The sequence below is a fragment of the Ursus maritimus genome, unplaced genomic scaffold, assembly GCF_017311325.1.
Source record: "Ursus maritimus isolate PB19 unplaced genomic scaffold, ASM1731132v1 scaffold_20, whole genome shotgun sequence".
In the NCBI taxonomy this organism is placed as follows: Eukaryota; Metazoa; Chordata; class Mammalia; order Carnivora; family Ursidae; genus Ursus; species Ursus maritimus.
In genome coordinates this window covers 50,020,621-50,046,515 of record NW_024424453.1, presented here as the reverse complement: position 1 = coordinate 50,046,515, position 25,895 = coordinate 50,020,621, and the positions used below count along the sequence as shown (strand labels likewise).

The 25,895-nt window shown below is 53.8% G+C and overlaps 1 protein-coding gene across 1 annotated transcript; it reads right to left on the bottom strand.

Annotated features, from left to right (window-relative positions):
- Positions 1 to 2,279: 2,279 nt before the first annotated feature.
- Positions 2,280 to 7,820, bottom strand: XIRP1 (xin actin binding repeat containing 1). Its single transcript, XM_008710061.2, has one exon. It carries the CDS (start codon positions 7,818 to 7,820, stop codon positions 2,280 to 2,282), a length of 5,541 nt encoding a protein of 1,846 aa, XP_008708283.2.
- Between the last annotated feature and the right edge of the window lie 18,075 nt (positions 7,821 to 25,895).

Below are 25,895 nucleotides of genomic sequence, written 5' to 3'. Positions count from 1 at the left end.
TTATTATTATTATTATTATTATTATTATTATTATTATTATTATTATTTTCTTGCTTTGTCTTACCCCTTTAAACCCAGGTTCCGTGAATTCAGGGATAAATTCTGCCTTGTTCATCTCTATCCTCAGCATCCTGAATGGAACCTGGCAGGGAGTAGGTGCTCAATAAATGAGTTAGTTGGATGAATCACTGAATTCACTTAATCATTTCATTCGTCTATGCCTTCATTTATTTGACATTTACAGAGTGCCTTCTAGGCACTTTCGATAAGCACCAGTGGTACTGAGATGAACAAGACAGGAACTCCACCTGGAGGTGAGAAAGATACATTAAAACTAATAGTTACCAATAACACTAAAAAGTGAACATGTTGGAGTTCCAGGTGCTGGGCATATAGCTCCAAGCACTCTGCACGTAATAACTCAATCTTCGCAAGAGTAGGTACTGCAGTCATGCCCACTGTACAGATGAGAACAATGAGAACAGTCTTGCTGTAAGCTCCTGGGCCTCGTAATCAAGTGAGAGCCCGCAGAGGGCAGGGGAGGGAGACATGTGGCTAGGGGCCCAGAGAGATGTAGGTACTAGCCCCAAGTGGGTAGATTTGGTATCTTAATTGCTCCTACACACCACTGTCTTTCACAGGAGACTAGCTCGCTCCAGTTCAGAGCCCAGCTGCCCTAGGGGTGCTCAAGGTGTGAGAAAAGCCCACAATGAGGGGGCTGTGACATGACATGTAGGCTGATTCCGGGTCTGGCGGTAGGCTAGGAGCCTACCTGTTTAACTAAAGCAAAGTGTGGACAAGCTCCTACATAACCTTGTGGGGGGCATGATGTGTGGAGAGGTAGACAGATGGAGGGGTATCAGGAAATTGAGGAACTACACTCATTCCCATCCGTATGTTAACACTCTTCCCCTAGAGTGGAAGAGCGGCCTTGTCAGGTGCATTACCCGTATTCCTCAACTGGTTTTTCCTGTTTATTCATGGTATCTCTGTCTCCTCATTCTAGAAGGTCAGTTCCCTGAGAATGTGATTCCATAAGACCTTACCTCTGTGTCCCTGCCTCCTAGAATAGGCCTGGCATGCAGCAGGCACTCAGTGCTTTTGAAAGAGTGTAAAGGGCCCTGCACTAAATCATTCTGGCCTTCTAGGCCAAGCTCCATGCACTCGCCTTCCCAGGAGCCCCTGCTCTGCATGCAGCACCTGGCCCTGAGCAAGGGAGAGGGCCCAGCCATCTTGGCCACTGGAGTTCTCCTGGGGTGTGACCCTCCCTCCTTCCCAGGCCTGACTGGGCTGCTGTCCCACTCTGGAGCAGGATTCTAGTCAGATTCCACTCCAGGATGATGTCCAAGAACCTCCAGGAGGGGAGGAGACCAGACGTAGTGGGGCAGCAGTGTATATATGGGCTGGGTAAGGGGGGAAAGGGCAGCAAGGAGAACAGGGGGCTATGTGGGGCCTCTTTGTTTCCCAGCCACGATGGTAGAAGAAGGGGGTGGCTTTTCAGAACCTTCCAACACTGCCATTGCCAGGAAAATGGGGCATCTGGAGGTTGTGGCTATTTTCTCCCCCACAGTGGGAACCCAGACTCTAGAACAGATGCACAAACCGTCAGACATGCACGGACGACAGAATAAAACTTGGGTTTATTCAGACTGTATCTTTTCCATTTGGGGTGGAGAGGCAGTATCTTTGGCTTTAGGGACATGTGCCGGTTGCTGAACTCCTCCGTGTGATCTTTGGGCTGCCAGGGTGACCCGCTGAACCATGGAGATAGTGACGAGGGGGCTGCAGCAGGGCCCTTCCGGAGCCCTCAGACCAATCCCGAACAGAGACCAATCATGCTGTCCAGTTGGCCCTGTCCTCTCCAAGAGTTAAGGAGCCGATGGCCGAGAACATTTTGACTCGTAATAAAAGAATAAAGGCTGAGAGGGGAGAGTCACTCAGGGGGCTCTCTCTTAGGCTCAGCCCGTAGGCTAGGCCTGTGCGAGGAGCACAAGTATCTGTATATAACTCCATGCTCCACAAGCGGCAGCTGGCTCCCGTGCCTCTCCCAGGCCCAAGCTACTTGGCAGGCCTCTGCCCAACCTTTCCTCCCTGCCTTCTGCAAGAGCTGGGCCTCCTGATGGAACTGAGGAAAGGGAAACTGCCCACACGTCCCAGAAGGTGCCCTTTCTTCTTGGTCCTTGCCTCACGTGTGCAGGAGGTCAGCGCCCACCTCGGTCCTTGGCCCCCCAGGGAAACGCCGCAGTGCTGATGGGAGGCTGTGGTGGAGGCGGAGGGGCTCACTGGGCCTCCGGCTGGGAGTGGCCACAGGGGGTCTGCACCATGCCGGCTTCGGCCAGGTTCCCGCTGAACCTGGCTGGGCTGTGCAGGAACTGACGGAACAAGGGGGAAGCATGGAGCTCGAGGTGGGGGCCTGGGCCCCTGGACAGCTCTGCCTGCCTGGTGACCACGGTGGGGGATGAGAGGACTGGGTTCCTGCACGGGTCCACCCCTTCAGACTGCTGGATAACCATTCTCGTGGCTCCACAGCACTGGGAGCCCCCCGGTCCAGTCTGCAGCTCCAGAACGCTCTTCTGCTGCCCAGTGGGCGGGGGGCTGGCTGAGGCAGGGGCAGGCTCAGGCTGCTCAGAGCACTGGGTGACCTCCTTCTTGCCAGCCTTTTCCTGGAGACCTTTCTGGTGGAGCTGGGCCTGGCTCACATCCTGTGCTAGGTGAGTGCTTTTCACTGAGACATCAAGGATGCCCTTGGGGCTGGCAGCCTCTGGAAGCTTCCTTGCGGCTGACTCAATAGAGATGAATGTTGGGGAGCAAGACGGATCTCTGCTGGAAGGCAAGACTCCAGGGAGGCCTGGGTCTTCTTTCAGTGTCTCTGGCCTCCTGGTGGAAGGGACATCTGAGGCTGCTTGACCCCTGGTCTCTGTGTGATTTCTGACCTTGGCCTGACTCTGGACCTCAGTATGGCTTGCAACTTGGGTTTGGTTCTTGACTACAGTTTGCCCTCTGACCTCCTGGCCTGAGCAGTTAGGTCTGGCTTTGCTTCTGTCTGTGTCACTGATCTTGCAGGCACTGTGGGCCTTCAGAGGTCCTTGGGAATGGTCCCTGGTGTTGGTCTCAGGCTGCAGGCTGGACATGGAGCTGAGAGCCTTGTGCACGGCCTCCTCAATGTCCAGCAGCCTGGCCAGAGTCTGTTCCCTCAGCCGGGCCACCTCTGTGCTGACCTTTGTCAGCTCCCCGAAGGCCTGCACCACTGAGGCCTCAGGTTTGTGGGGGGCAGCAGGAGTCTGAGGGGCCACTCCCAGCTGGGGCACAGTTTCAAAGAGCCTCCTCAGCGCCCGCACATCCACACTGCTTGTGGCCGCCTCCTCTAAGGCTTGCACCTGGCTCAGGAGGCCCTGGAGTTCTTGCTGGCTTCCCTGCAGAATCTCAGTGCTCTCAGGGGCGGCTTGCTGGGAACCTGCTGTGGGCCCCTCTCTTGGCAGACTGGGACCCTGCTGTGGTGAGGTGGGATGACTTCTGAGAGCTGAGAGCTTGGGGGCCTCAGGGCTCTGGGCATTGCTGCCTGCAGTCTGGCTCTTGGTGAGTCCGGAAACCGTGGTGCTGGGGCCATGCTGGGGGCTGGGCTGGCTCTGTTCATGTGGGCATCCAGCCAGAGATACACATCTCTGGCCTGCAGTGGTGGGGACGTTGGCTGGCTGAAGGGCCGTTGCTTCTCTCTCACCTGGCTTGTGTGCTCCTTGCCCTGCCGCTTTGGAGGAGCTGCGACATAGAGCTGAGGGTGTGGGCAGCCTCTGAGGAGGGGGGATCTGGCTTAGGTGTGCAGGTTTGGGAGGTAGCTGAGGCTTCTTCCTTGGGGGCATTTTGGGCTCCAGTTCTGGGGTCCTTGTCTGTGACTCCCCAGGGGTTCTCTGGCCAACAGGGCTGCTGTGGGAGTGGAGAAGGGGGTCCTGCAGGGGCTCGGAGTCCTGCCGGAGAGAGTCCTCATCATGGCGGGTTTGGGCTGGGAAGTCTGGTCCTGTCACAGCAGCTGGGAGAAGAGGAGGAGGAGGAACAGAGGCATTATGGGAGTGCAGACTGGCACCTGCAGGCCGAGGCCCAGAGGCCAGAGTGTGGTGGGCTGAAGAGGCAACCTTCAGGGTGGTCTCTGCAGCTTGGAGGCCTCCTGGGCTGACTCTTGCCATTGCCTTCTCTGGAGATCCCCAGGCCATCTGTGTGCAGCCCCCAGGCTCCTCCCACCCGGGCCTCAGACTCTGACCTGGGGCTTCCTGGAGTGGGCTGGGAGCCTGGACTGAGAGGGCAGTGTCCCTGCCCCGCTGTGGGGGCTCTCTTTCAGAAGGCTGGACAACCCTGCGTGGTTCAAAGGTCCTCACGGGGTGAGCAGTGTAGATGCCATCCTGAATAGTCACCCACCCCTCAGGCAGCCCTCTGGGCAGTGCTTTCTGTTCCCCACTGACCTTTCTTGGGGGTGCTGGGATCCTGGGGTCACCTCCAGCCATAGGTCTAGTGTTGCTCTGGGCAGCCATGGTGACCACGGCTGATGCTTGCCGAGAACCGTCAGGGCGCCGAGCTGGCTCCAGGGCCGCCGAGCTGGCTCCAGGGGTAGTGGCTTGCTTGTTCTTATTCAGAACTTGCTGGCGCAGGCTTTGGGCCTCAGCAGTTGCCATCTGCAGATTCTGCATGGCAGCCTGGAGGTCTGGGGCCCCAGGCCCCGGGGATGCAGTTGTGGTTCCTTTGGACTTTTCCAAAGCCGCTATCCCTTTCTGCCCAGCGTGACTATCTTCCTGCTTTTCTTCCCCAGCCAGGGGCACTGCCTTTCCAATGGCCTGTGGGAGGTGGGGGGTGCCCCCCAGGCCTCTCAGATGCCCCATCCCCATGCTGGGGTCCAGTGGGGGAACATGGATGATGTTCTCTGTTGGGGGCAGCTTCTGGGCCCCCTCACTGGCTGGCACTGGACTCGGATTGGATGGTGGCTCCCACCGCAGACTGTGCAGGCCACTCAGGTCCCCTTTGTCTATGCAGCTGGCCAGCAGCTGCACACTGCCCCTCTCAGGGGCCCTGCTGGTCAGCCGGGGCTGCAGGGAGTAGGCAGTCAGCGAGACCAGGCCCTGCTCTGTCTCCTGCATCACCAGCCCAGTCCTTGCTATTGAGGTCCCCAGGCCACAAGCCAGCAACTGTTGGAACTCAGGATCCATGTCCTCGACATTCCCGCTGCTGCCTGGAGCTGGCAGCCTCAGCGGCTTAAAGCGGAGCTGGCCCGCTGGGTCCTCCTGAACCAGCAGCCCCTGCTGGTCCACATCTGGCCGGCGCAGCACCTGGCGGACAATCCTGGGAAGCTCGCCAGACACCAACTCCTCCTTCCGTATGTGGGGTCCCCCCTGCCCTGGGCCTGGGAGCACATATTTGGCAAGGCAGAGCTCCCCTGGCCCTTGGGCCTCCATAAGGATGCCTCCATGGTGCAGGAGGCCAGGCACAGTGTGCAGAGTCCGCAGAGTCCCCTCAGCTGCGGTCTCCTGCCTCTCCAGCACCCTGTTGCCCGAGGGGCCCACGGGCTGCTCTTCCTGGAGGTTGCCCCCTCGGATGCTCTCCGCTGCCAGGGAGCCCATGGGGCAATTCTCAAAGAGCCAGGTGAACTTGTGCACGGAGCCCACAGAGATGGGCTCAGGGAGTACCCTGGACCCCTGGTCTTCCCTCTTGCCTGCCTCTAGGGCCTGGAAAACCTCCTTCTGCCGAGACACCTGCCCCGAAGGGATCTCCACTCGGCTGCAGTATCGCACAGGCCCTCTTCTGCAGGGACGGCCTGAGGCCTGCAGAGGCTCAGTTTCGAAGACATGTCCATCTGTCTGTCTTTCCCCAGCCTGAATCTGGCTAACCTGCAGGTGCTGCTCCCTGGAGCTTTCTGGCCTGTCCAGGGGTTGGGGCGCAAACATCCAGGTGCAGGATCGTGCCTCAGCCTTAGCTGTGGGATCGGTGATGTCTGACCCCTGCTTTTCTGCCAACTCACTCATTGGGCACGTCTCAAACAACCACCGGATGGTCTGCACGTCACCTTTGGGAAGTGCCTCAGGCTGGGAACCTGCCTGGCTCTTTCCTTCTTCTTCCTGGCGTTCTTGCCGTTCCCGCTGGTGGATTACCTCCAGGGGCTGGGTCTCAAAGAGCCACCGGGTAGTGCCAACGTCTCCAGCCACCACTTCCTGCCGGGTGATCCCCCGTACCACGTCCACAGTACTGGGGCTTCGGCCCAGTTGGTCCAGGGGCTGTGTCTCAAACATCCACCGGTAGCCCTGCACATCACCTCCAACTATCTGCTCTCTGCTGACAGAGGTCAGGGCATGGAGGTGGCCCTTGCCATCCTGCATGGCATACACCGGGGACCCTATGTCCTGGGACTGCCCAGTAGAATCCATTCCCTCTGCTCTGTTCATACTCCTGTGGGCTGAAGGCTCACCCTGTCCAATGCTGTCCAGGGGAAGGGTCTCAAAAAGGTTCTTGAAGGCCTTCACATCCCCCTTCACCCCATCCCTCTGGAGGGCACTTTGAGAGTGGGACAGTGCGGAGGAGCTGTTGCTGGGTAGATGCTCAGACGTGAGCCCCTCACACTCCCGGGGACCCACTCGCTGCAGGTGGCCCACTTGGACCTTGTCTCTAGGAGTGTCCAGTGGCTTCATCTCAAATAGCCACAGAGTAGAGTGGACATCACCAGGAACTACTTCCTCTTTGGGTGGTTGCTCTGCTCTAGACTCCTCTTCCCCCTTGAGAGTGTCTAGTGCTCGGGTCTCAAACAAATGCCGCTGCTGCTGAACATCTGGACCAGGAGGGATAAGGTCTGGGGATGGCTGGAAGTCTTTCTCATCCACAAAGATCTCCCGAATGGCGTCCAGCGGCTGTGTCTCAAAGATCCAGCGAGTTGCACTGACGTCAGGCCGGGCCCCCTCCTCCAGGGAGATCCCCCGGATTACCCGCACCTGGCTGGGGTCCCTGTTGATGGCATCCAAAGGTTGGGTTTCAAAGAGCCAGCGGGCAGACCGCACTGCGTTGCTTTGGATTTCCTCCCGGCACGCAGCCTTGACCTCGTGGATGGCACCCTCTGCATCCTGGATGGCACATAGTGGCTCTGTTTGGAATAGTTTCACTGTCTTCTTTACGTCGCCCTTCAGCTCCTGAATCTCTGAGCGCAGCTCCAAGGGGCTCTGCTCCTGGATGGAGGGGCGGGAGCCCAGGCGGTCCAGCGGCCGTGTCTCAAAGAGCATCCTGGTACCCTGGACATCCCCGCTGGCCTCAGGCTCCCTCACCGTAGCCTCCGCTGCCTTGGCCTGGCCAGTCAGCTCATCCAGCGGCTTTGTCTCAAACAGCCGGCGGGCTGCACGAACGTCCCCTCCGGATGGCGGCGGTCCGGCTGGCTCCTGGTCTGTGCTGTTGGCAAAGGAGCCTTCCTCAAACTTGCGGGAGGTAGCCTGGACATCGCCGCCAGACACGGGCTCCCTGGCAGGCGGCCTCTCACGGTCCCCGATGGCATCTAGCCGCCAGTTCTCAAAGATCCAGCGCATGCACTGGACGTCACCCTCCGTGGGCTCCTCAGAATCCAGGACGTCAGCCAGGTCTTCAGCCACGGCCTCGGCCAGGTTCTTGCGGAGCTCAGGGTGGATGTGCCTGTAGAGGCGGCGGAGCTCACTGGCTTGTCTCTGCTGGTGGAACTTGGAGAAGGACTCCTTGGGCGGTGGTGGTGGCAGATCCTCCAGGGCTGGGGGTGGAGGGAGGGGCAGGTCCTCTGCGGTGGCCATCGGAATGGTCGGCATAGGGGCTGCCTGCGTCTGGGCTTTGGCCATCCTTCTGAGGAGAAGGGGCAGAGGTGAGGATGGGGCTGGTAGTTGGGAGAAATGACAGCGGGCGGGGCCTAGGGGCAGAGTAGTCCTGCGGTGACCTGTGTTTAGAGACTCCCTCCCTCTCCAGGCCTCACCTGGGTATCACTCTGCCACCTGCATGGTTGCTATGTGACAAGTCTTGAACTTAGGGCCTATGGAGCCATCCATCAAGGTGGATCCTGCTTCCCCAGAATTTCCTGGGTTGCTAGGGAGCAGGCAGGGCACTACTGGCCGTGAAACTCTGTCCTTACCCCTACAAGGGATGCCAAAACCTCCAGTAGGCAAACTGGACATGTTCGATCCTCACCTTCCTTTACCCAAGTCGGTTTTCCCCTGGTAAACTCCCAAGGTGAATCCTGACGGATGGGGTTCCAGTCGGGAAGAGGCGGGTCCTATGGAGAAGAAATTCCCTTTCACAACACCAGAGGGCGCACTTGCCTCTTTGCCGGGAGTCCTGCCCAGCCTTTAACGTCTTGCCTCTCAACTCGCTCTCCAGCCCTTCTGGCCCCGGGAGGTTTAGCAGGGGCCTGCAGCCTCTGCCGTAGCAGAAGCAGCCCAGGCGCTGTGAGGGGCCGTTGTTCACCAGCTATCTCACAGCTCCGCAAAGCCAGATTCTGAATCCCAGGTTGGGGTTTTCTGTGCCATACCCCAAGACTCAGAAGATGGGAGTCAAGGTGATCTTAAGGGCCTTCTAGTCCAGCCACTCACAATTAAAGACAAGGAAATTGAGGCATAGAGAGAGTCAGATCTTGGCGAAGGAGTGGCAGGCAGTGCTGGCTCGGGGTTCCTAGATCCTATTTGGGGCCCTGTTCCCAAGAAATAAGAGGGAAGGGGGCGTGGAGCTTTCTTACTGGCTGTGATAGCCATCTGTTCCCCAACAGCCACCAGAGGAGAGTGTGAGGGTGACACCCACAGGGAGGGAAGGCAGTGGACAGGGGGCTTACTGCAGAGACCTTGCCCTGGCTCATGGGGACTCTGCGCCAACCGTAGGCCACCAGCCCAAAACTCCTGTACTTCTCCTTCTCCCTCTTCATGTCAGGCTTCCATCAGCTTCCATCAAGACACTGCTTCCCCCCACTTCCCTCCTCCCTTGCTGTGGCCTCCCACCCCTCAAGCCCTTCTCTGGTCTCAGTCCTCTGTGTGTCTTATCTGTCTTGTGACAGGTGTACTGACAGTCCCCAGAGGCCAGTAGGGAAGGAATGGGAAGCATGTCCCCCCTCCTGCTAACCCTGACCCGCTGCTCTGCTCCACACTCATGCTAAATATAGCTGAGGTCCTGGCCTCGGCCCAGCAGCCCTGGGCTCAGGAGGGAGGCCCAGGCTCAGCCAATGGGACCCTGGGCTCCCTCACCCACCTTATCTCCTCCTCTGTCCGGGGCTCCCTGATCCTGCCCCCTGTCTCCTGAGCTGGTGTCAGGCGCCTGGCCTGCAGGATGACCAGTGCTGGGGCCTGGTGGTGGGGGGAGGTTGAGGGACATGGGCAGCAGGTGGGAGGTAGGACTTCCTCCTCATGGTTACCTCAGAAGTGGGGGGAATTGAGACCTGTTTGCCACCCCCCTTCTGAGATAGCCATCCAGTCTGCCCACCAGACATCAGAGCCTGAGGGGGAAAACTCTGAAACCTGCAGCCTGAGTCTCCTCACACACTCTGGGTGGTTCCTTTTGTCTCTGAGTTCTGATGGGAACAAAGGCAAACCATGCCTCCCTGTCCTGTCACGACCATGTGGCCTGAGCGAATGGCATGTATAGACCACCAACTCCACCCCACCGCTGACCCCAGGAATCTCTAGAATCCCTGTTATGGTTACAAATAGTTAGCATCATGGAATCCAGGGATATCAGAGCTATGGGCCCTCAGAAATCAAAGAATCTAACGCCCCCTTGTTTAGACAGGGAAACGGAGGCCCAAAGACAGGGAAGGAGCTGTTCCGGGGGGCTCTGTAAGGTAGCAGCAAGGCCTGAAGCAGCAGGTTTTCTGACCCCTGCCCCTCCCACCCTTGCCCCTGCCTGGCCTGAAACTCCTGGGGCTTAAGTTTCTAAAGGACAGGGACGGGGTGGGGGGTGTGGGTGGAATTGGAACTGGGACCACCAGACTTAGGGTCAGACCTGAACCCCAAGAAGTGTGCCAGAGCTTGGCCAACTAGGGCTGAGCCAGCCTCTGAAAGGTGACCCCACCTTTGCGCCCAGGTCAGCTTCTCCTTGGCTCAGCCTCCACAGGTCTCTACATCTGGGCAGATTCAGATCTGGTCCCCCCACCTCGTGTCCCCTGAATTTGCCCCAAGGGCTTTCCCACTGGGCAAGACCATGGCCTGGGGCAAAGTCTGCCCTCCATCCCAGGCCTAGGCCGTGATATGTGGGGAGCTGGGCTCAGGCCAGCCCTGGGGAGACATTCCTGGTGCCAGATATGCCAGGACTTTTGCCCACAACAGCTGGGCATGGGGTTTGTCCTAGCAATGCAGAGTCAGCCCTACGTCCTCCCCTCCAGCCCCCATGTCCTCCGACCTCTCTTGTGTCCCTCTTTCTTCCAGACCTTGGGCCTGCCTGGGGCTTCCCTGAGAGGAAGTCCTGAAGCCTGAGGAGCTCCACACCTGTATTTTTAAAAATGGCAGCTCCAGGCCACCTACTCCTGAAAGCCTTTCTGAATGATGCCAGGCTGGTAAGAACCTGTCTCTTCTGTGGGACTCAGGCCTGTGGCAGCCACTATGGGAGCTCCCATGGGGCTCATGCTAATCCTCCTTGAACTTCCTCATGGAACTTTTATATCAGGGATCCCCCACTCACCAACATCCAGTTGCAACCTCCTGCCTCCACCCAGAGGTAACTGTGATTTACACTGCCTGAGAGCCATCCCACATTGCCCGCAGGGGATCCCAGCCCAGAAAGCCAGCCTGCCGTGGAAAGATGAAAGGACAGGCTACTCACCTGAAGGTCCCACTTGGCCGAGGGGGTGCTCGAGGTCTGTGGCAGGTGTGATCTAATGGTCTGTCTGTCCGCTTTGGCTTCTTATTCGGGGCTGGTCCCGCTCTGCTGGCCTCTTTAGACGCCTTCTCTCTGCCCTGGCTCACGTCTCTGTCCTCTGCCCGCCTAGCAGCTGCCTTTATCTTGCTGGCTAGGGGGTGGGCCAGGTGGGGGTGGGTGGGAGAGGCTATGTTCAGAGCATGAAGTGGCTCAGTTATTTTTAGGGCTTGTGGAAGTTCCCCTTCCATCCCAGGGAATCGGTTACATGTCCTTTCTGCTGCGAGGGGAAGGGGAGTAGGGATAGCTTCATTCATTCAAGGCTCATCTGAGAATTGGGGTCAGTGACTCAGCCATGGTGTGGGGTAGAGGTGTCCGAGACTATTTTGAGGGGATGAATCAAGAGGGACATCTGACACCTGGATGGCCCTGCCCCCTTATCCCATGTGGCCCCCCTGTCTGGACCGGTCTCTGACTATTCCTGATGTGTATGTTTACTGTGCTAGGGGACTGGAGGCCCCTGAGGGCAGGCCTGGGCCCTCTTCTCTGCTCCTGGCCTGGACACTTCTGAGGGTAAGCCCAGCTCTCCTTCTCCCCCATTCCCTCCATGCTAAGGATTTCCCCTCTCTTGTCTTTCCTTTTCATGCCCCATAGCACCGGGCTACACAGTCCAGAGTGCAACTGGATCGGGGGAAAGACTCCTGAACTTCCAGGCCTCAACTCTTCACTAGGTCTCTGACTTATCAAAGAATTCCACGGAATGGTTCTGTGGTTTTCGTAGCAGATAATCTGGGTCCTTGTTTACTTTTGAACTCTTCTCTCTGACTCAGGGCCCAGACTTTCTGGGAATGGAGGGGAAGGGAGGGGTGGCACGCGGCAAGCTGACTGGGGGTTATTTCTGACCCTGGAGTCATCAGCTTCCCAGTCACAGATGACTGCGGGGGGTTATGCCTCCCCCTTCTTTGCTTCCCAGAACCCAGGGTACATAGCAGGGTCCAGAGATCCTAGCATCCCGACCAGGAAGGGTGAGGGGCATCAGGGGACCATCCAGAGCACTCGAAGGAGGCGTTTTCCCGGGCGCTAGCCCTAAGGCCATGCAGGTGCATTCTGTTACCCAGCAGAACAGGGTCTTCCTTCTGGCATCCGGGATGCCCTCTGGTGCCAGGCAGTGATAGCAGGCACTGCTCGTTTTTTCCACTGAGTCAGTGTGAGTCATGCTGCATTAACATGGGGCCAGAGAGAGGGGCATCTGGGAACCCCTCTCCTGCATCCACTCCCTCTTTTGGCTTCCCCTGTCCTTTTCCAACCCCTGCCTGCTCCCCAGGCTTTTCCTGATCATCTGGTTGGTTCTGTTCTAATACAACTCTCCTTTTCAATATAGTCACCACTAGCCTCAGCTGCTTATTTATGTTTAAACTGAGTGAAATGAATTAAAATTAAAAATCCAGTTCCTCCATCACGCTAGCCACATTTTGAGTGTTCCATAGAGACGGACACATCCCTGTGCAAAGTTCTGTTGCTCTGCTACCGCTATCAACACTGAAAATCTCGTAACAGAGGGTGTTTCCCTCTCTGCCTTGGCTGTCAGGAAGCTCTGAGCTACATTCCTAGTCAAGCAAGTAGGCTTTGCGGGCTGCATCCTGTGTAATGAGGGTGACCAACTGCTGCCTGTCTCCAGGGGGTTCCCAGAATAAAGGACTTTGAGTTTTAAAGCTGGAAAACTTGAAGAAAACCAGAGTGAGTTAGTCATCCTATGTGTAATGATTTAACAGGGCCACACCATGAAGGTGTCAATTACAAGGCATGAGGCATGATTTATCAGAGTATCTTTTTTTAAAAAATATTTTATTTATTTATTTGACAGAGAGAGAGAGCGTGAGCCAGGTGAGGGCCAGAAGGAGAGCGAGACAAGCAGACTCCCCGCTCAGTGCTCAACCCTAGGACCCTGAGATCATGACCTAAGCCGAAGGCAGACACTTAACGGACTGAGCCACCCAGGTGCCCCTATCAGAGTATCTTTGGTGGAGACATTGCACAGCTCTCTCTTTCAGCTCCCTCAAACCATCTTGGGAATGAGGCTGGGAATAAATAAATACACGGAGGTTGAATGGCTATGCTGATTCATCCATCTTTGTCAAAAGGCAGAAGGGCCTTGGGGGAGGGGTGGTGGTTTCCAGGGATGCCAATGCCTCCTTCTGGAGCCCACTGCTCCTCAGTCTTAAGAGTGCCTTCCCCAGTCAGCCCCTCCCTCCACGTGGGGCTCCGCCAAAGCTGGGGGTTAGTCAGATGTTCACAGTCTCCCTGCAGAGCCGGCACGCTATGGCAGAGCTCAGAGCCAGTAGCTGGAGGCCCACTCGGCGGAAGCTCCAGGAGAGACAGGGTCCAGGGAGGATTATGGGCCAGACTGCCTGAGTGTAAATCCTACCTGTGACACTCACTAGCTGTGTGAACTTGAAGTTCCTTACTCCTTCTATTCCTCAGTTTCCTCATCTGTAAGATGGGGATAGTAATTGTGCATACCTCAAAGTGTTGCTGTGAAGAATATACATCTCTCTCTCTCTCTCTCTCTCTCTCTCACACACACACACACACACACACACACACACACACACACACACACACAACCGGTGCATTTAGAGTAGGGCCTGGCACACTATAAGCTCAATAAATGAGTAAGGTCATTAAGTTTTTCCTGGATCCCTGCCACCCCCAGCTTCTCCAGGTCCCAGATCCCAGTGTGTCCTCTTGGTCTGAAGACAAGTGCCCTTCAAGGCTCAGGCTGGCAGTCCTGGCTTCCCTCTAACTGGGAAGCAGACACTGGTGCCAAGGGCCAGCTCTGAGCGAGCCAGGCTGGGTCTGTTCCAGGCCTGCGGGAGACAGGTCTGCTCAGCCTCTTGATAAAACCATCTGAACCCAGAACAGGGGTTTTCTGCTCTGGGGGGAGCTCTGAGGATGGGCACACTGGAGGAGAGTCCCCACCTTCCTGCCAGAGGAGCGTGGCTACCACGTGAGAGGCGGTAGAGCGTGCTTTTGAAAGCATGGGGTCCGGTGTCAGACTGCTGGGGTCAGATCGCCAGCCTGTCTCTTCCTATTTATATGCCCTCTGAACGTCTTTCAGTTCTCTGCACCCTAGAGTCCTAGCTCGGGATCTTCCAAGCGTCAGCACCCCCATCCCGCCCCCAGTGGAACATTTGGGAGCAAGTGACTTCACTGGGAGGGGAGGAATGTGGTGAGGGAGTAAAGTGAGTTGGGGGCAGGAGGAAAGCAGGTTACTACTGTGGACAGCTGGGGCTTGATCCCATGGGGAGCCTCTGAGAGCTAGTGTAGAACGTGTGTCACCAGGGCAAGGAAGCTGGGGGTGTTCACCCACCATCGTCACCCCCACCTGGACGGAAGCACTGCCTCTCCTATCCTTCCAGCCTGCCCCACAGACAGAGAGATACAAGGGTTTAAGGTGGGAATCTGTGAGTCTGTACAGGGACTGTGACCTGAAGTGGAGTGTGTGGGGGGGGGCAGGGACCAGTATGTGTGTGCCCATTTTACAGGTCAGGAAATGAAGGCTCAGAGAAGTTAGGTCAACATATGAGTGATGGGCTCAGCAAGGACTAGTACTCAGGCTTCCTGCCCCGATCAGGGTGGTCTAGCCCCCGGGGATGCTTTGATGCTTTGTGAGGAGGGATGTGATGGGGACGAGGCAGACCTGGGTCTCACTGAGGACATGGCTGTCACCTGACAGAACAGCAGGAAGCCTGGAGGTGACTGCCCCTTAATCCTTGGGCTTGGAGAACTGCTGTCAGTCCTGCACACATTCCAGGGACCCCAGAGCACTTGTGGCCAGGAGGGGTGCAGTTGGCAGCTTCCTGGGACGGGGGCCCTGCCCTTTGACCCTGTTAGCATCCTGCTGGCGAATTTCCCCTCCTCCCTTCCTTCCCCAGTACAAATTACGCCCTGCTGGGAGCCAGATCCTAGCTGTGGAGCCTGTCGTGGGAGCCCACAGTTCAGTGGGAAAGGGACCTGGTGAGGACAGACGTACCAGCTTGGCATTGAGGGGCCCAGGGAGGGAGAAGCACACTCCAAGTGGGGGCCCCCGGGGTGGTTTCATGAAGGATGTAGCCTTTGAGCTGAGTCCCCCAAATGAGGAGGCACTTGAGGAGAGGAGATGGTGGGTATTAGGAGCTGAATTGTGTCCCTCTCAAATTCATATGTCGAAGCCTTAACTCCCAGACCTCAGAATGTAACTGTGTTTGGAGAGAGGGCCTTTAAAGAAGCAATTAAGGTAAAATGAAGCCAAGAGGGTAGGGTCCTAACCCAATAGGACAGATGTGCCTTATAAGAAGAGAAAGGCACCAGGGATGTGTGCTCACAGAGGAAAGGCCATGTGAGCACACAGGGAGAGAGGCCTCAGGAGAAACCAAATCGGCCAGAACCTTGATCTTGGACTTCCAGCCTCCAGAACTGTGAGAAAATTAATTTCTGTTGTTTCAGCCACTCAGTCTGTGGTATTTTGTTCTGGCGGCCTGAGCTGATGAAGTTAGTGGGAAACAATATTTAGGTGGAAGGGATGGCGTAAGTATAGGCCGGAAAGTAGGAAAATCTGACTGAGCCCAGGGCGGAGAGAGACGGGTTGATACAGGAGTCCTAGAGGTCATGGGGTAAGTTTTATCCATTTCTGCACCCCCAACCCCTACTGCTGAGTACATATTAATTTGAGCAGGTCTTCGCAGGATATAGCTGGCAGAATTCTAAAGATGGTCCCCCAAGATTCTTGTCCCCTGGTGATTGATCAAACACTACTCAAGGCACTGCTGTGAAGGGATTTTGCATGTGCGATTCAAGTCCCAAGTCAATTGATTTTAAGATAAAGAGATTATCTGGGTAGGCCTGACCCAATCAGGGAAGGTTCTTAGAAGTGGAAAGCTTTCTTCTGTTGGTGACAGAAGAGGAAGTCATTGAGATGGCAGGCCTGGGAGCATTTGACACACCTTCCCCGACTTGAAGATGGAGGGATCGTGTGAGCAGCCATGTGGAGCCTTAAGGAACTGAGAGAGGCTCTTGGCTGGCAGTAAGGGAATGGGGACCTCCGTCTTACAATCGCAGGGCCTGAATTCTGTCACCATCTGGCATGAGCTTGGAAGAGGAGTTTTCTTCAGTGTCCGGGTGAGGTTCAGCCTTAGGATTCCCTGAGCAGAGAGCCCAGCCCTGTATTAGCTACAGAACTGTGAGCTAATAAAGGGTGTCGTTTAAGCGGCTAAGTCTGTGGTATTCTGCCTCACAGGAATAGAAAACTAATGGAGTGGAAACAGAGCAGTGGAGGGCGGGCGGGAAGCCATGTCTGCCCACTTAAAATGGGCACCCAGCCAGCCTGGAGCTCGGCCTCAGTGTTCCCCACTGTGTGACTGGCTAGGGGGTCCTAGGCAGTTGTGCTCAGCAGCCCCAGGTCACCAGAGAGCCTCAGAGCACCTCAGGCTCCATAAATCCTGGTTAGGGGAAGTCAGAGCAGGAAGAGCCCAGTGTTTCATTCCCTCCCCCACCCCATCCCCTTTTCATGCCTGGGGGGCTGGAAGCTTGTAGCAGAGCTGGGACCCCACGCAGCAGTGAAGGAGCGGGTTCAGGAAGCCCTCCTCTGGAACCCCAGCTCCACACTTGGCAGCTCTCTAACCTTGGACAGGCCATATCAGCTCTGCAAGCCTCAGTTTCCCTGTCTGTACAATGGGGATGGGCTGAGGAGGGAAGGGCTTCTGGGCGGAGGGAAGAGAGTGGGCACAGGTGCAGACGGTGTGACATGTGGTGTGTGACTTGAATGCAGGGTGGGTGACAGATGGAGAGTGGTCCTGGGCAGTGGGCACAGAGCCACACTGTGAGTGCCAGGCAAGGAGTTTGGGCCCCATTCAGACAGGGTAATCTGGGTCACAGCAGACAGGTGATGAGAGCCGGTCCCAGCAGCCCAGGTTCCAAGTGATGAAGATTTTGGTGGTGGCAGAGAGGAGGGGACAAGGGGCTGAGCCTACGGGATTCTCAGGAGGTAGAACAGACAAAATGTAAGTAAAAGAGCTAAAAGGTGCCTGAGTGCCTGGTGAACCGTCTGAGGTGGCAGGCAGAAAACTGTTCGGTGTACTCGGCCATGAGGAGAGGGGCCCTAGGAGGCCTTCCCCCACTGTCTGGCTTGGGGCAGTGGGTGAGCAGTGGGAGTGAGGCGGAAGGCAGGATGGCTGGTGGAGAGGGGGTGACAGGCTGACTTTGGACCAGATGAGGGTGAGGTAGGCAGAGTCTGTCTTCAGGGGCCAGACAATGAGATTTGGACTGGCGACAGAGACCCGACAGCCATTTGTGTGCAGAGGGGATGCAGGTCGCCCGGGGAGGCACTCTCCAGGGCAGGGACAGACGTGGGAGAAATGGACTGTGTAGCCTAGCTGCAGAAGGAAGTAGCAGCCAGGGATGCAGGAGAAAAACCACGAGAGGAGTTGGTCTTGGAAGATGCTGAGGGAGGAATGCATTTCGAGGATGGAGGGGAGCGACAGTGTTCAGTGTTCCACAGAGTAAAGAGAAGGAGCGGGAAGGGGCTGCCCGGTTCACCCCAGGTTCACCAAGGACACCCTTGAGGACTTTGCCCGAGAGCCACCTCCAGGCTGTGGAGGGCTGTGGAGAGCTGCGGAGGGCTTGGGGTGAGCATGTGGAGGCACCCAGGAGAGATGATTCTGGTAAATAACTCCTCTGGTCCTCACAATTCTTACTGGTCAAGTAGGACCCAATACAGGAGTCACGGTTGTGGTGAAAAACTAAATCAGGGTCGGGAAAGCACCCCTGGCAAGAGGGATGCATAGTTCCAAAGGCAGGTGGGAAAGCGGAGCGTTGGAAATGGCTGGCAAGGCCCCCAGCGCCCAGTAGGTGGCAGCACGTCATCAGGTGACACTTCACCTCTCCAAACCAAGACTGCATTTTATCATCTCATTTATGTAATCAGCACCTGGTGAGCGCTGGTTGTTATACTCAACTCATGTATCCTTGAACACTACATCAAAAACGAATGATGTACAATATGCTGGCCAATTGCATTTAAATAAAAAAACGCTTTGCGTGGCTACTATGTGCTGAGCTCTGGGCTAAGCACTGGAGATTTTATATATAGATCTCTTGCTTTCTCTCTATCTCCATATATACCCTCATGGAGCCTACATTTTGGTTAGAGGCAGATAAAACAAGAAGTGAATTATCATCATAACTGTCAATTAATCCTCTAAACTTCCATGCTTTATCTTCTCTGAGTTACCGGGGAACCTTTCTAGAATGTGACCTATATCCCTTTCTCTTTGAACCAAACAGTACCTTCCTTGTTCGTGGGACAGATTGATGCATTTTCCAAAGATGGCCACTCCAATATCTCCCATCCCATCCCATGTCCCTTATAACGTGACTTTGACCCTCCTCCAGTTGAAGGAAAGGAGTCTATATGCCATCCTCTTGCGTCCAGGCAGGGCTGGGACTAGTGGAAGGGCATTTTATGACTTCTGAGGTTGGGCCACAACAGGCAGCAGAGCTTCCACCTGCTTCTCTGGGGACATTGGAACCCAGTCACTACGCCGTGAGGAAGCCCAAGCAGCCTGGGGAGAAATTACGCAGAGGTGAATCGAGGCCCCTAGCCCGAGGCCCTGGCTAAGTCTCCAGCCAAAAGTCAGCGCAGGAGGAAGCCAGCTTAGAGCGTGTATTCCAGTCTCTAGGCAAGTTGTCCCAGCTGACGCCACACTGAGCAGAGAGGAGCTGTCTCTGATGGCAGAACCGTGGGCAAAATGATTGCTATTGTTTTGAGCCACTTAAAATTTGAGCTCTTTTGTTATGCAGTAATAGATAGATACAAGTCGTTAAGTTAATACTCAGGAGGGCCTACTCTCCATTAGGCTCTCTGCTAGGAACTGGGGATATAGGGTAAACAGGACAGACACGCTCTCTGCTGTCATGGCATTTACTGTCCAGCTGGGAAAACAGAGTGTGATCAAAGCACTGTAATTCGCTGGCTAGACTTGAAGCCGTGACAAGGTTACTGGGCTCCAGGCACCTGAGCTCCAGGTATAGTACGCAAACAGTTAACCTCTGTTTCCTGAGTCACTGCGAACCTCCCGAACCTCCCGAACCTCCCGTGAGAAAGCAGCTATTGAGAACATCCAGGGCAGCCCCCAGGGTGACCTGGCCTGTGAGCCTCCCCACTCACACCACCTCCAGAGCCCTTGCTGCAGCCCAGGCCAACATTTCCCACTTTTCATTCCCAGCAAGGCTTCCCACTGCTCCTGGGATGAGACCAAAGTTGGCCAGGGCTCCCAAGACTGAGCGAAGCAGCTCTACCTGTGTCCCCAACTCCGCCTCGCGGCACTCTCCCCTTCCCTCCCTTTCCTGTCCTCAGGATGCACCAAGCTTTCTCCCACTTCAGGATCTTAGCACCTGCTGTTCTCTCTGCTGAGCTGCTGGGGACACCTCAGCCTCCTCCACTCCCTCCCCTCCCTGGACATTTGCACCCGAAGCAGGAGTATAAATGGACCTGGCCTCGCCCTTCTCCTCCTCCTGGCCCTGTTCTGTCCTACACTGTGAGGGGCCTGTGTATATGTGAGGACACCCCAGACCACAGGTCCACAAGGCATCATAAACCCGCCTCTCCCTGGCCACTCCCAGGTCTTGCGATGTGGGCCCTGGCAGAACACTCTGCTGTCAGGTGGATGGACCTAGAAAAGAGACTAGGATGTCTGAGTAGAAAATACCAGGGTCCCAGGTACCTTGAGATGGAGAGAAACCTCTTCAAAGGCCTTGCCCAACGGGGCTGCCGGGAGCCCCATGGAAACCCCAAATAGAGAATATTTGTTGGGGGAGACTTCTAGGCCCAGGGGCTAAATGGGAATTATCAGGAGAGAGCTGGGAAGTGAATCCACCATGTCAGTAACTGCAGGGGATATGGGACTGGGGGTTTCTTCAAAGAACCTTCAAAACACCCCATGATAGAAAGAGCCAGCCCTGAACTTCTGCCAAGCTCAGGAATCAATGCTTCCGGAAAGCACCAGACCTGTGATCTCTCTCCTGCCCTTTCCCCTCTCTCCCTGCCCCACCCCCTGAACTTGGACTCTGGAGGGGTCAGAACACAAAGGGCAAGCTGGGCAGGCAGGGGAGGTGAGCAAGGTGGGATGATGGAAGGCTGCCCTGGTTTGGCATGGAAACTCAGTGGGGGAAGGGGCGTTTCATGGGTTATCTCACTCTTTCCTCGTTACTCGCTTCTCTTTACCCTTCGCCCATCCGCTGTCACTTCAGACTCGGGGTGCAGGAAGGAGAGGGAGGAGAGACGAGGGCAGAGAAAGTGTTGGTGGCGCCCTCTGGGAGGGTCGGAGACCCAAATGCTGGCTGTTCCTCGAGTGGACTGCCCAGTGCGTGCACTGGAGACACCAGCCATGGGTAGGCCATTCCCTGAACAGGGTGACATGACCTCAAGACAAGTGCTGACGCCATCTCCCCGCCTGCACACGCCTCCTCTTGAGTGTGCTACAGGAGACCCTCAGCCCTCTTCACTCCTGCTCTCCACTAAGCCCAGGGCCTGGGCTCTCCCGGGGGGGGGGGCGGAGAGGGCCCCCTTGAAGGCCCCTATCAGACCTGAAGTGGGAGGAGGACAACACTTTCCTTCAAGAAACCCTCTTTCCAGTTTCACTTCTAGTCACACACTTCTTCCTGGTGGCACATGTCGGACGAAAGGTCGCTTGCCCACTTTCTGTAAGTCTTGCACTTTATTTCAGATTGTGGGGGGTGGCTCTAGGGTCCATTTTTCTTACCTACGGAGCTTTAACTAAAATCTCGGAGACAGGAAATGCCCTTTGAAGGTTCTTGTTACATGAATGGTTTGCACCTGGAGGGGCTCAAGATGTACCTCAATGGCATCAACATGATGTTAGCTAAAGACATCTGATACACAGCAGCCTCTGTGGCTTATCTAAAAAAACCTTATCTAAACTTCTTTTGCAGCTGTGAGCAGGACCTCCTGAAAAATACAGTTGCCATAAATCCTCCCTCTCTCGGAAGTTTACAGCCAGAAAGGAGACTAGCCATTATAACCGGGATGAGTAATTGTTTAAATAAACTTTATCTGAAACTGCCCTCCCTTCCACTGATTCTTCCGTAGAAGCTCTGTCTCCTTACTAAGAGGGTTTATAAACCTCTATCTTTGGCTATTTGGGGGACCAATACACTGAAGGCTCCCTGGTAGAGAAACTTTGTCTTCTCCCCTCTTAATTTGTTTGTTATCAGTTAATTCACAGGTCCCCAGAACTGAACCTAAGTTAACAGAAGAAAAAATTTTTTTATCCCAACACATTCTCCTCTTGACAACAAGCGTATATTTGGCCATCTAAGATTTTCTGTCTGGTACTGGATTCTATCTTCTCGCTCTGCAAATGTCACTGCAGAGCAGAGTTCCCTCTTTCTCTCCCTCTCACGAGTGTTAATCGGGTTAGAAGAAGAGATGGGAGAAAAGAGAACGGATGAGAGATTATACTGCTAAATTTATTACTCATTTATAGAAACCACTGTACCTCCAGTTTAGCCACAAACAAGGAAGGGCTGTGGTATTGCTGGGGAGCAGCTGTATGGAAGGAGCGCTTTCTCAGTTCCAAAGCGATCATGGCCAGGAGAGTGGATGAATTATGTTTGTTGTTATTCAGTCTGGTCTAATTGCTCTTGAGTGGAATGTAGAATGTCACCAGGTGGCTGATTACAAATGACCAGACCCCACTCCCCTCAAAAAAATTAATAGCTTGTATATTAATCAGTGTGGGCTGCCATAATGAAATACCAGGGATTGGGAGGCTTAAACAATAGGAATTTATTTCTCAGAGTTCTAGGGTCTGGGAAATCCAAGGTCAAGTTACCTGTAGATTCAGTTCTTTGGGGAGGGCCTCTTCCTAGCTTGCAGACGCCAGCCTTTTTGCTGCGTCCTCACATGGCAATGGAGGGGAGGGGCGCAAGGAGAGCTCCTTTTTATAGGGACACTAACCCTGTCATGGGGGCCCCAGACTCATGACCTCATTGAAGCCTAATTACCTTCCAAAAGCCCCCTCCCCAAATACTATCACACTGGGGGGACGGGGCTTCCACATATGAATTTGAGGTGGGGACATGAATATTCAGTTCATAAGAGAAACTTAAGACCAACCAGTTAAGAAGTACTGTAATAAATACAACACAAATGAGGTGCCTGCGTGGCTCAGTCGGTTAAGTGTCCGCCTTTGGCTCAGGTCATGATCTCAGGGTGCTGGGGTGGAGCCCTCAGCAGGGAGTATGCTTGTTCCCATCCCACTGCCCCTCCCCCAGCTCATGCGCATGTGCGGGCTCTCTCTCTCTGTGTCAGATAAAATCTTTAAAAAAAAAATAAAGAAATAAATACAACACAAAATGTTTGTATTACAATGTGTCATTTTTGTTTCTCTTTCTGCCTGTTCTTCCTTGAATCTTGCCCACAGACATCAAACCTACCTCCTCGTTCCCCTGGGGCCAGAAACTCAACTGGCCCTCCCTGGGAATTAATGTGGAGTCCTCTGATAGCTGAATCAGGTGTGGGGAAAAAAATGTTTCAGTAGAAAATTATGTACCATCTGTAACACACCTTTGTGGGTCATTAGATACTAGCCCTGTTCATTGTCTTTGAGTGACTTGCAATGTTTCCTAACTTGTAAGTAACAGGTGTATAAATGCTGTCCTGTCTGGTAGTGATTTTAATTGACTTCCTCCCCACTGTGGAAGAATCACTTTTGTCCCTTTTGTAATTCATTTCAACATTCCTTTACTCCCTATACATTTGTGCTGTTTGGAGTTTTCCTTTGAATTGGTTATAATATCTGCTTGTTTTTTTTTCTCAGATTACAATAATAAAATAACTTCTTCAACATGGGTTCATTTTTTACATCTGTATGAAAGTCATGAGATCTTACCTTTTACTGAAAATTGTCTTTTAACACAGGGAGGAGAAGTGACAAGACTCAGCTTCTGAAGAAGGCTGAATCTCTGAGTCCCATGTCTTCTCCATCTTGGGTCATGGAAGCCCCTCCTTCTGGTTGTTCAGGCCCCAAAACCTCGAGGTCATTCTGGACCCTTCCCTTGCTTGCATTCCCCCATTCAACCCTGTGGTTGGCTGACTAATGGCCCCCAAAGATGTTCACATCCTAAACTCTGGAACCCTTGAATATGTTACCTTCTGTGGCAAAGAGGACATTGTAGATGTGAGTAAATTAAAGGTTCTGAGTTGGGGAGATTATCCTGGATTATTTCAGTAGACCCAATCTAATCACAAGGAAAGTAGGAGGACAAATCAGAAAAAGGAGATGTGAGCACAGAAGCAGAAGCTGGAGCCACGTGCTCTGAAGGCAGGGGGTGGGGCATAAGCCAAGGAAGCAGTGGGCTTGAGACGGAGAAAAGGCAAGGGCATGGATTCTCCCCTCCGGAGCCTGCAGAAGGAGGCAGCCCCCAAAACACCTCGATTCTCACCCCGGAGCCTCTTTTCAGAGTTCTGAGCTTCAGAACTGTAAGAGAATAAATTTGTGTTGTTTGTAAGTCAGTAAAGGTGTGGTAATTTGTTCTAGCAGCAATAGGAAATAAGGGCAAACACCACAGCAAATTATGTTGGCTTTATCTTTGAAACGTAGCCAGGATTTGACCACTTCTCCCTAGTTCTGCTGCTGGCATCTTGGGCCAAGCCAGTTCCATCCCTTCTCTGGGTTGCTGCAAAACCCTGCTTACTGGTCTTGGTGTGCCCTGCCCTCCAGCCTTTTCCGCCCTCTGGATGCAGGAAATGAGAGTCTCTACTGCCAAGGAGGCCCTCTGGCTTTACCCCTTGGCATACTTTATAGGCCCCTGCAGCTGCATCCATTTCCATTGTCCTTGCAGTTACTAAAGTTACTACTTCCATACCTCTAAAGGCTTGATACATTGCACCCATCAGGGCATCCCCTCCCTCCATACACCATCCCAGTTCAGCCCTAGTGACCGTTCAGACAATTGCACGGCTGCAGCTTGTCAGGGGCCATCCATACTTACAACCAGCAAGATCATCAGCTCCAAAGTCCCATTTGACATTTGCTTTCCCCGAGAGCACCTGGTATTAGCTGTTGCAGGTCAGGTGCCTCGGGACTCAGACTCTGAGATACAGATTCACATGCAGGAAGCTTTCTGGGGAGTGCTCCCAAGACCAAGAGCTGCGGGCAAGGGATGGGACGAGATGGACTCCTGAGAGGAGGGGCCACAGTTGAACTGCAAGGCAGCCACCATGAGGGCCACAGCTGCCAATCCTGTAAACAGGGCTGGATACCCTTCCATGTTGTCTTCAAGAGGGCTGGCATTTCCTATTCCTTCACTGGTCCATGTGGGTTGGCTCCAGGAAGAGGGTACAAGCATGGGCAAGGGAGTTTTTCCCAGCCCTAGGCAATCCTTGGAGAGCGACTCACCTGAAGGCTTTCAGCCCCCAACCTTCTCAGCAGTTAGCTGGATAAGTTCCAGCAGAGGTGAAGGGGCAGGGCTGGATGCCATCTATCACAGTGACCTTTTATAAAAGCTATCGGATTTTATCATCATCCTGCTTAAAGCCTTCCAATGACATAAAATAAAAGTCATGTGGGGCGCCTGTGTGGTTCAGTCAGTTAATCGTCTGCCTTTGGCTCAGGTCATGATCCCAGAATCCTGGGACAGAGCCCTGCATGGCTCTCTGCTCAGCAGGGAGCCTGCTTCTCCCTCTCCCTCTGCTGCTCCTCCTGCTTGTACTCTCGCTCTTGCTCGCTCTCTCTCAAATAAATAAATAAAATCTTTAAAAAAAAAAAAAGTCATGTGCAATAGGCCCTACATTCTTCAACATGAGCTAACCAGGCTCCTTCTGGCTCACCAGGCTGTCTTCTTAGCCTTCTTTCTATTCATTTGCTCAATATTTGCTGAATATTTATTATGGACTACACAATGTTCTAAGCCATAGATCACAAACTATGCTCATAGGCCAAATTGTGAGGCTGCTTGTTTTTATAAATAAAGTTTTATTGGAACAGAGTCACATCTATTTGTTTAAATATTGTCTGTGGCTGCTTTCACGCTACAGCAGCAGGGCTGCGCAGGGACCATATGGTCTACAAAGCCTAAAATATTTACTATTTGATCTGTCGTCTAGTTCAGTGCTGTCTGATATATATTACAAGCCTCAAATTTGAGCCACATATGTAATTTTAAATTTTCTAGTAGCCACATTAAATAAGTTTATAAAAAAGAAACAGGTGAATAAGATTTCACACATATGTGGAACTTAAAAAACAAAACAGATGAACATAAGGGAAGGGAAGGAAAAATAAAATAAGATGAAAACAGAGTGGGAGGCAAACTGCAAGAGATTCTTAACTCTAGGAAACAAACTGAGGGTTGCTGGAGGGGAGTTGGGTGGGGGGACAGGGTAACTTGGTGATGGGCATTAAGGAGGGCACTTGATGTAATGAGCACTCGGTGTTAAATGCAACTGATGAATCACTAAACTCTACTTCTGAAACTAATAAAAAAGAAACAGGTGAAATAAATTTCAATAATATCCCACTATCATTTCAACATATAACCAATATTATAAATTATCAATGAAATATTTTACATTCTCTTTAATATGAAGCCTTTGAAATTCAGTGTATATTTCACCCTTATTGCAAATCTCAGTTTGGGCTAGCCACTCTTCTGGTGCTCATGAGACTTAAGTGGCTGGTCGTTCTGGTATTGGATGGTGCAGTTTTAGAAGCAGGTGACACAGAAATGAATAAAGCAGAGAAAATTCCCTGCCTCCATGAGGCTTACATTCATAATGGAGGGGAGAAACAATAAAACAAACAGATGAACATAAAAATAAGAGCTAAAATAGATTTAGGCCTGATGGTGGGTGATAAGTGGTGATGTGAATTTTGGGGCAGAAGTTGTATGTTTAAATCAGGGAAGGTCACGGGGGGCCTGGGTGGCTCAGCCAGTTAAGTGTCTGCGTTAGGCCTGGGTCATGATCCCAGAGTCCTAGGATTGAGCCCCACGTCGGGCTCCCTGCTCAGCAAGGAGCCTGCTTCTCC

Coding starts and splice junctions, on each gene's coding strand:
- XIRP1 (XM_008710061.2), bottom strand. CDS start 7,820: ATGGCCAAAGCCCAGACGCAGGCAGCCCCTATGCCGACCATTCCGATG.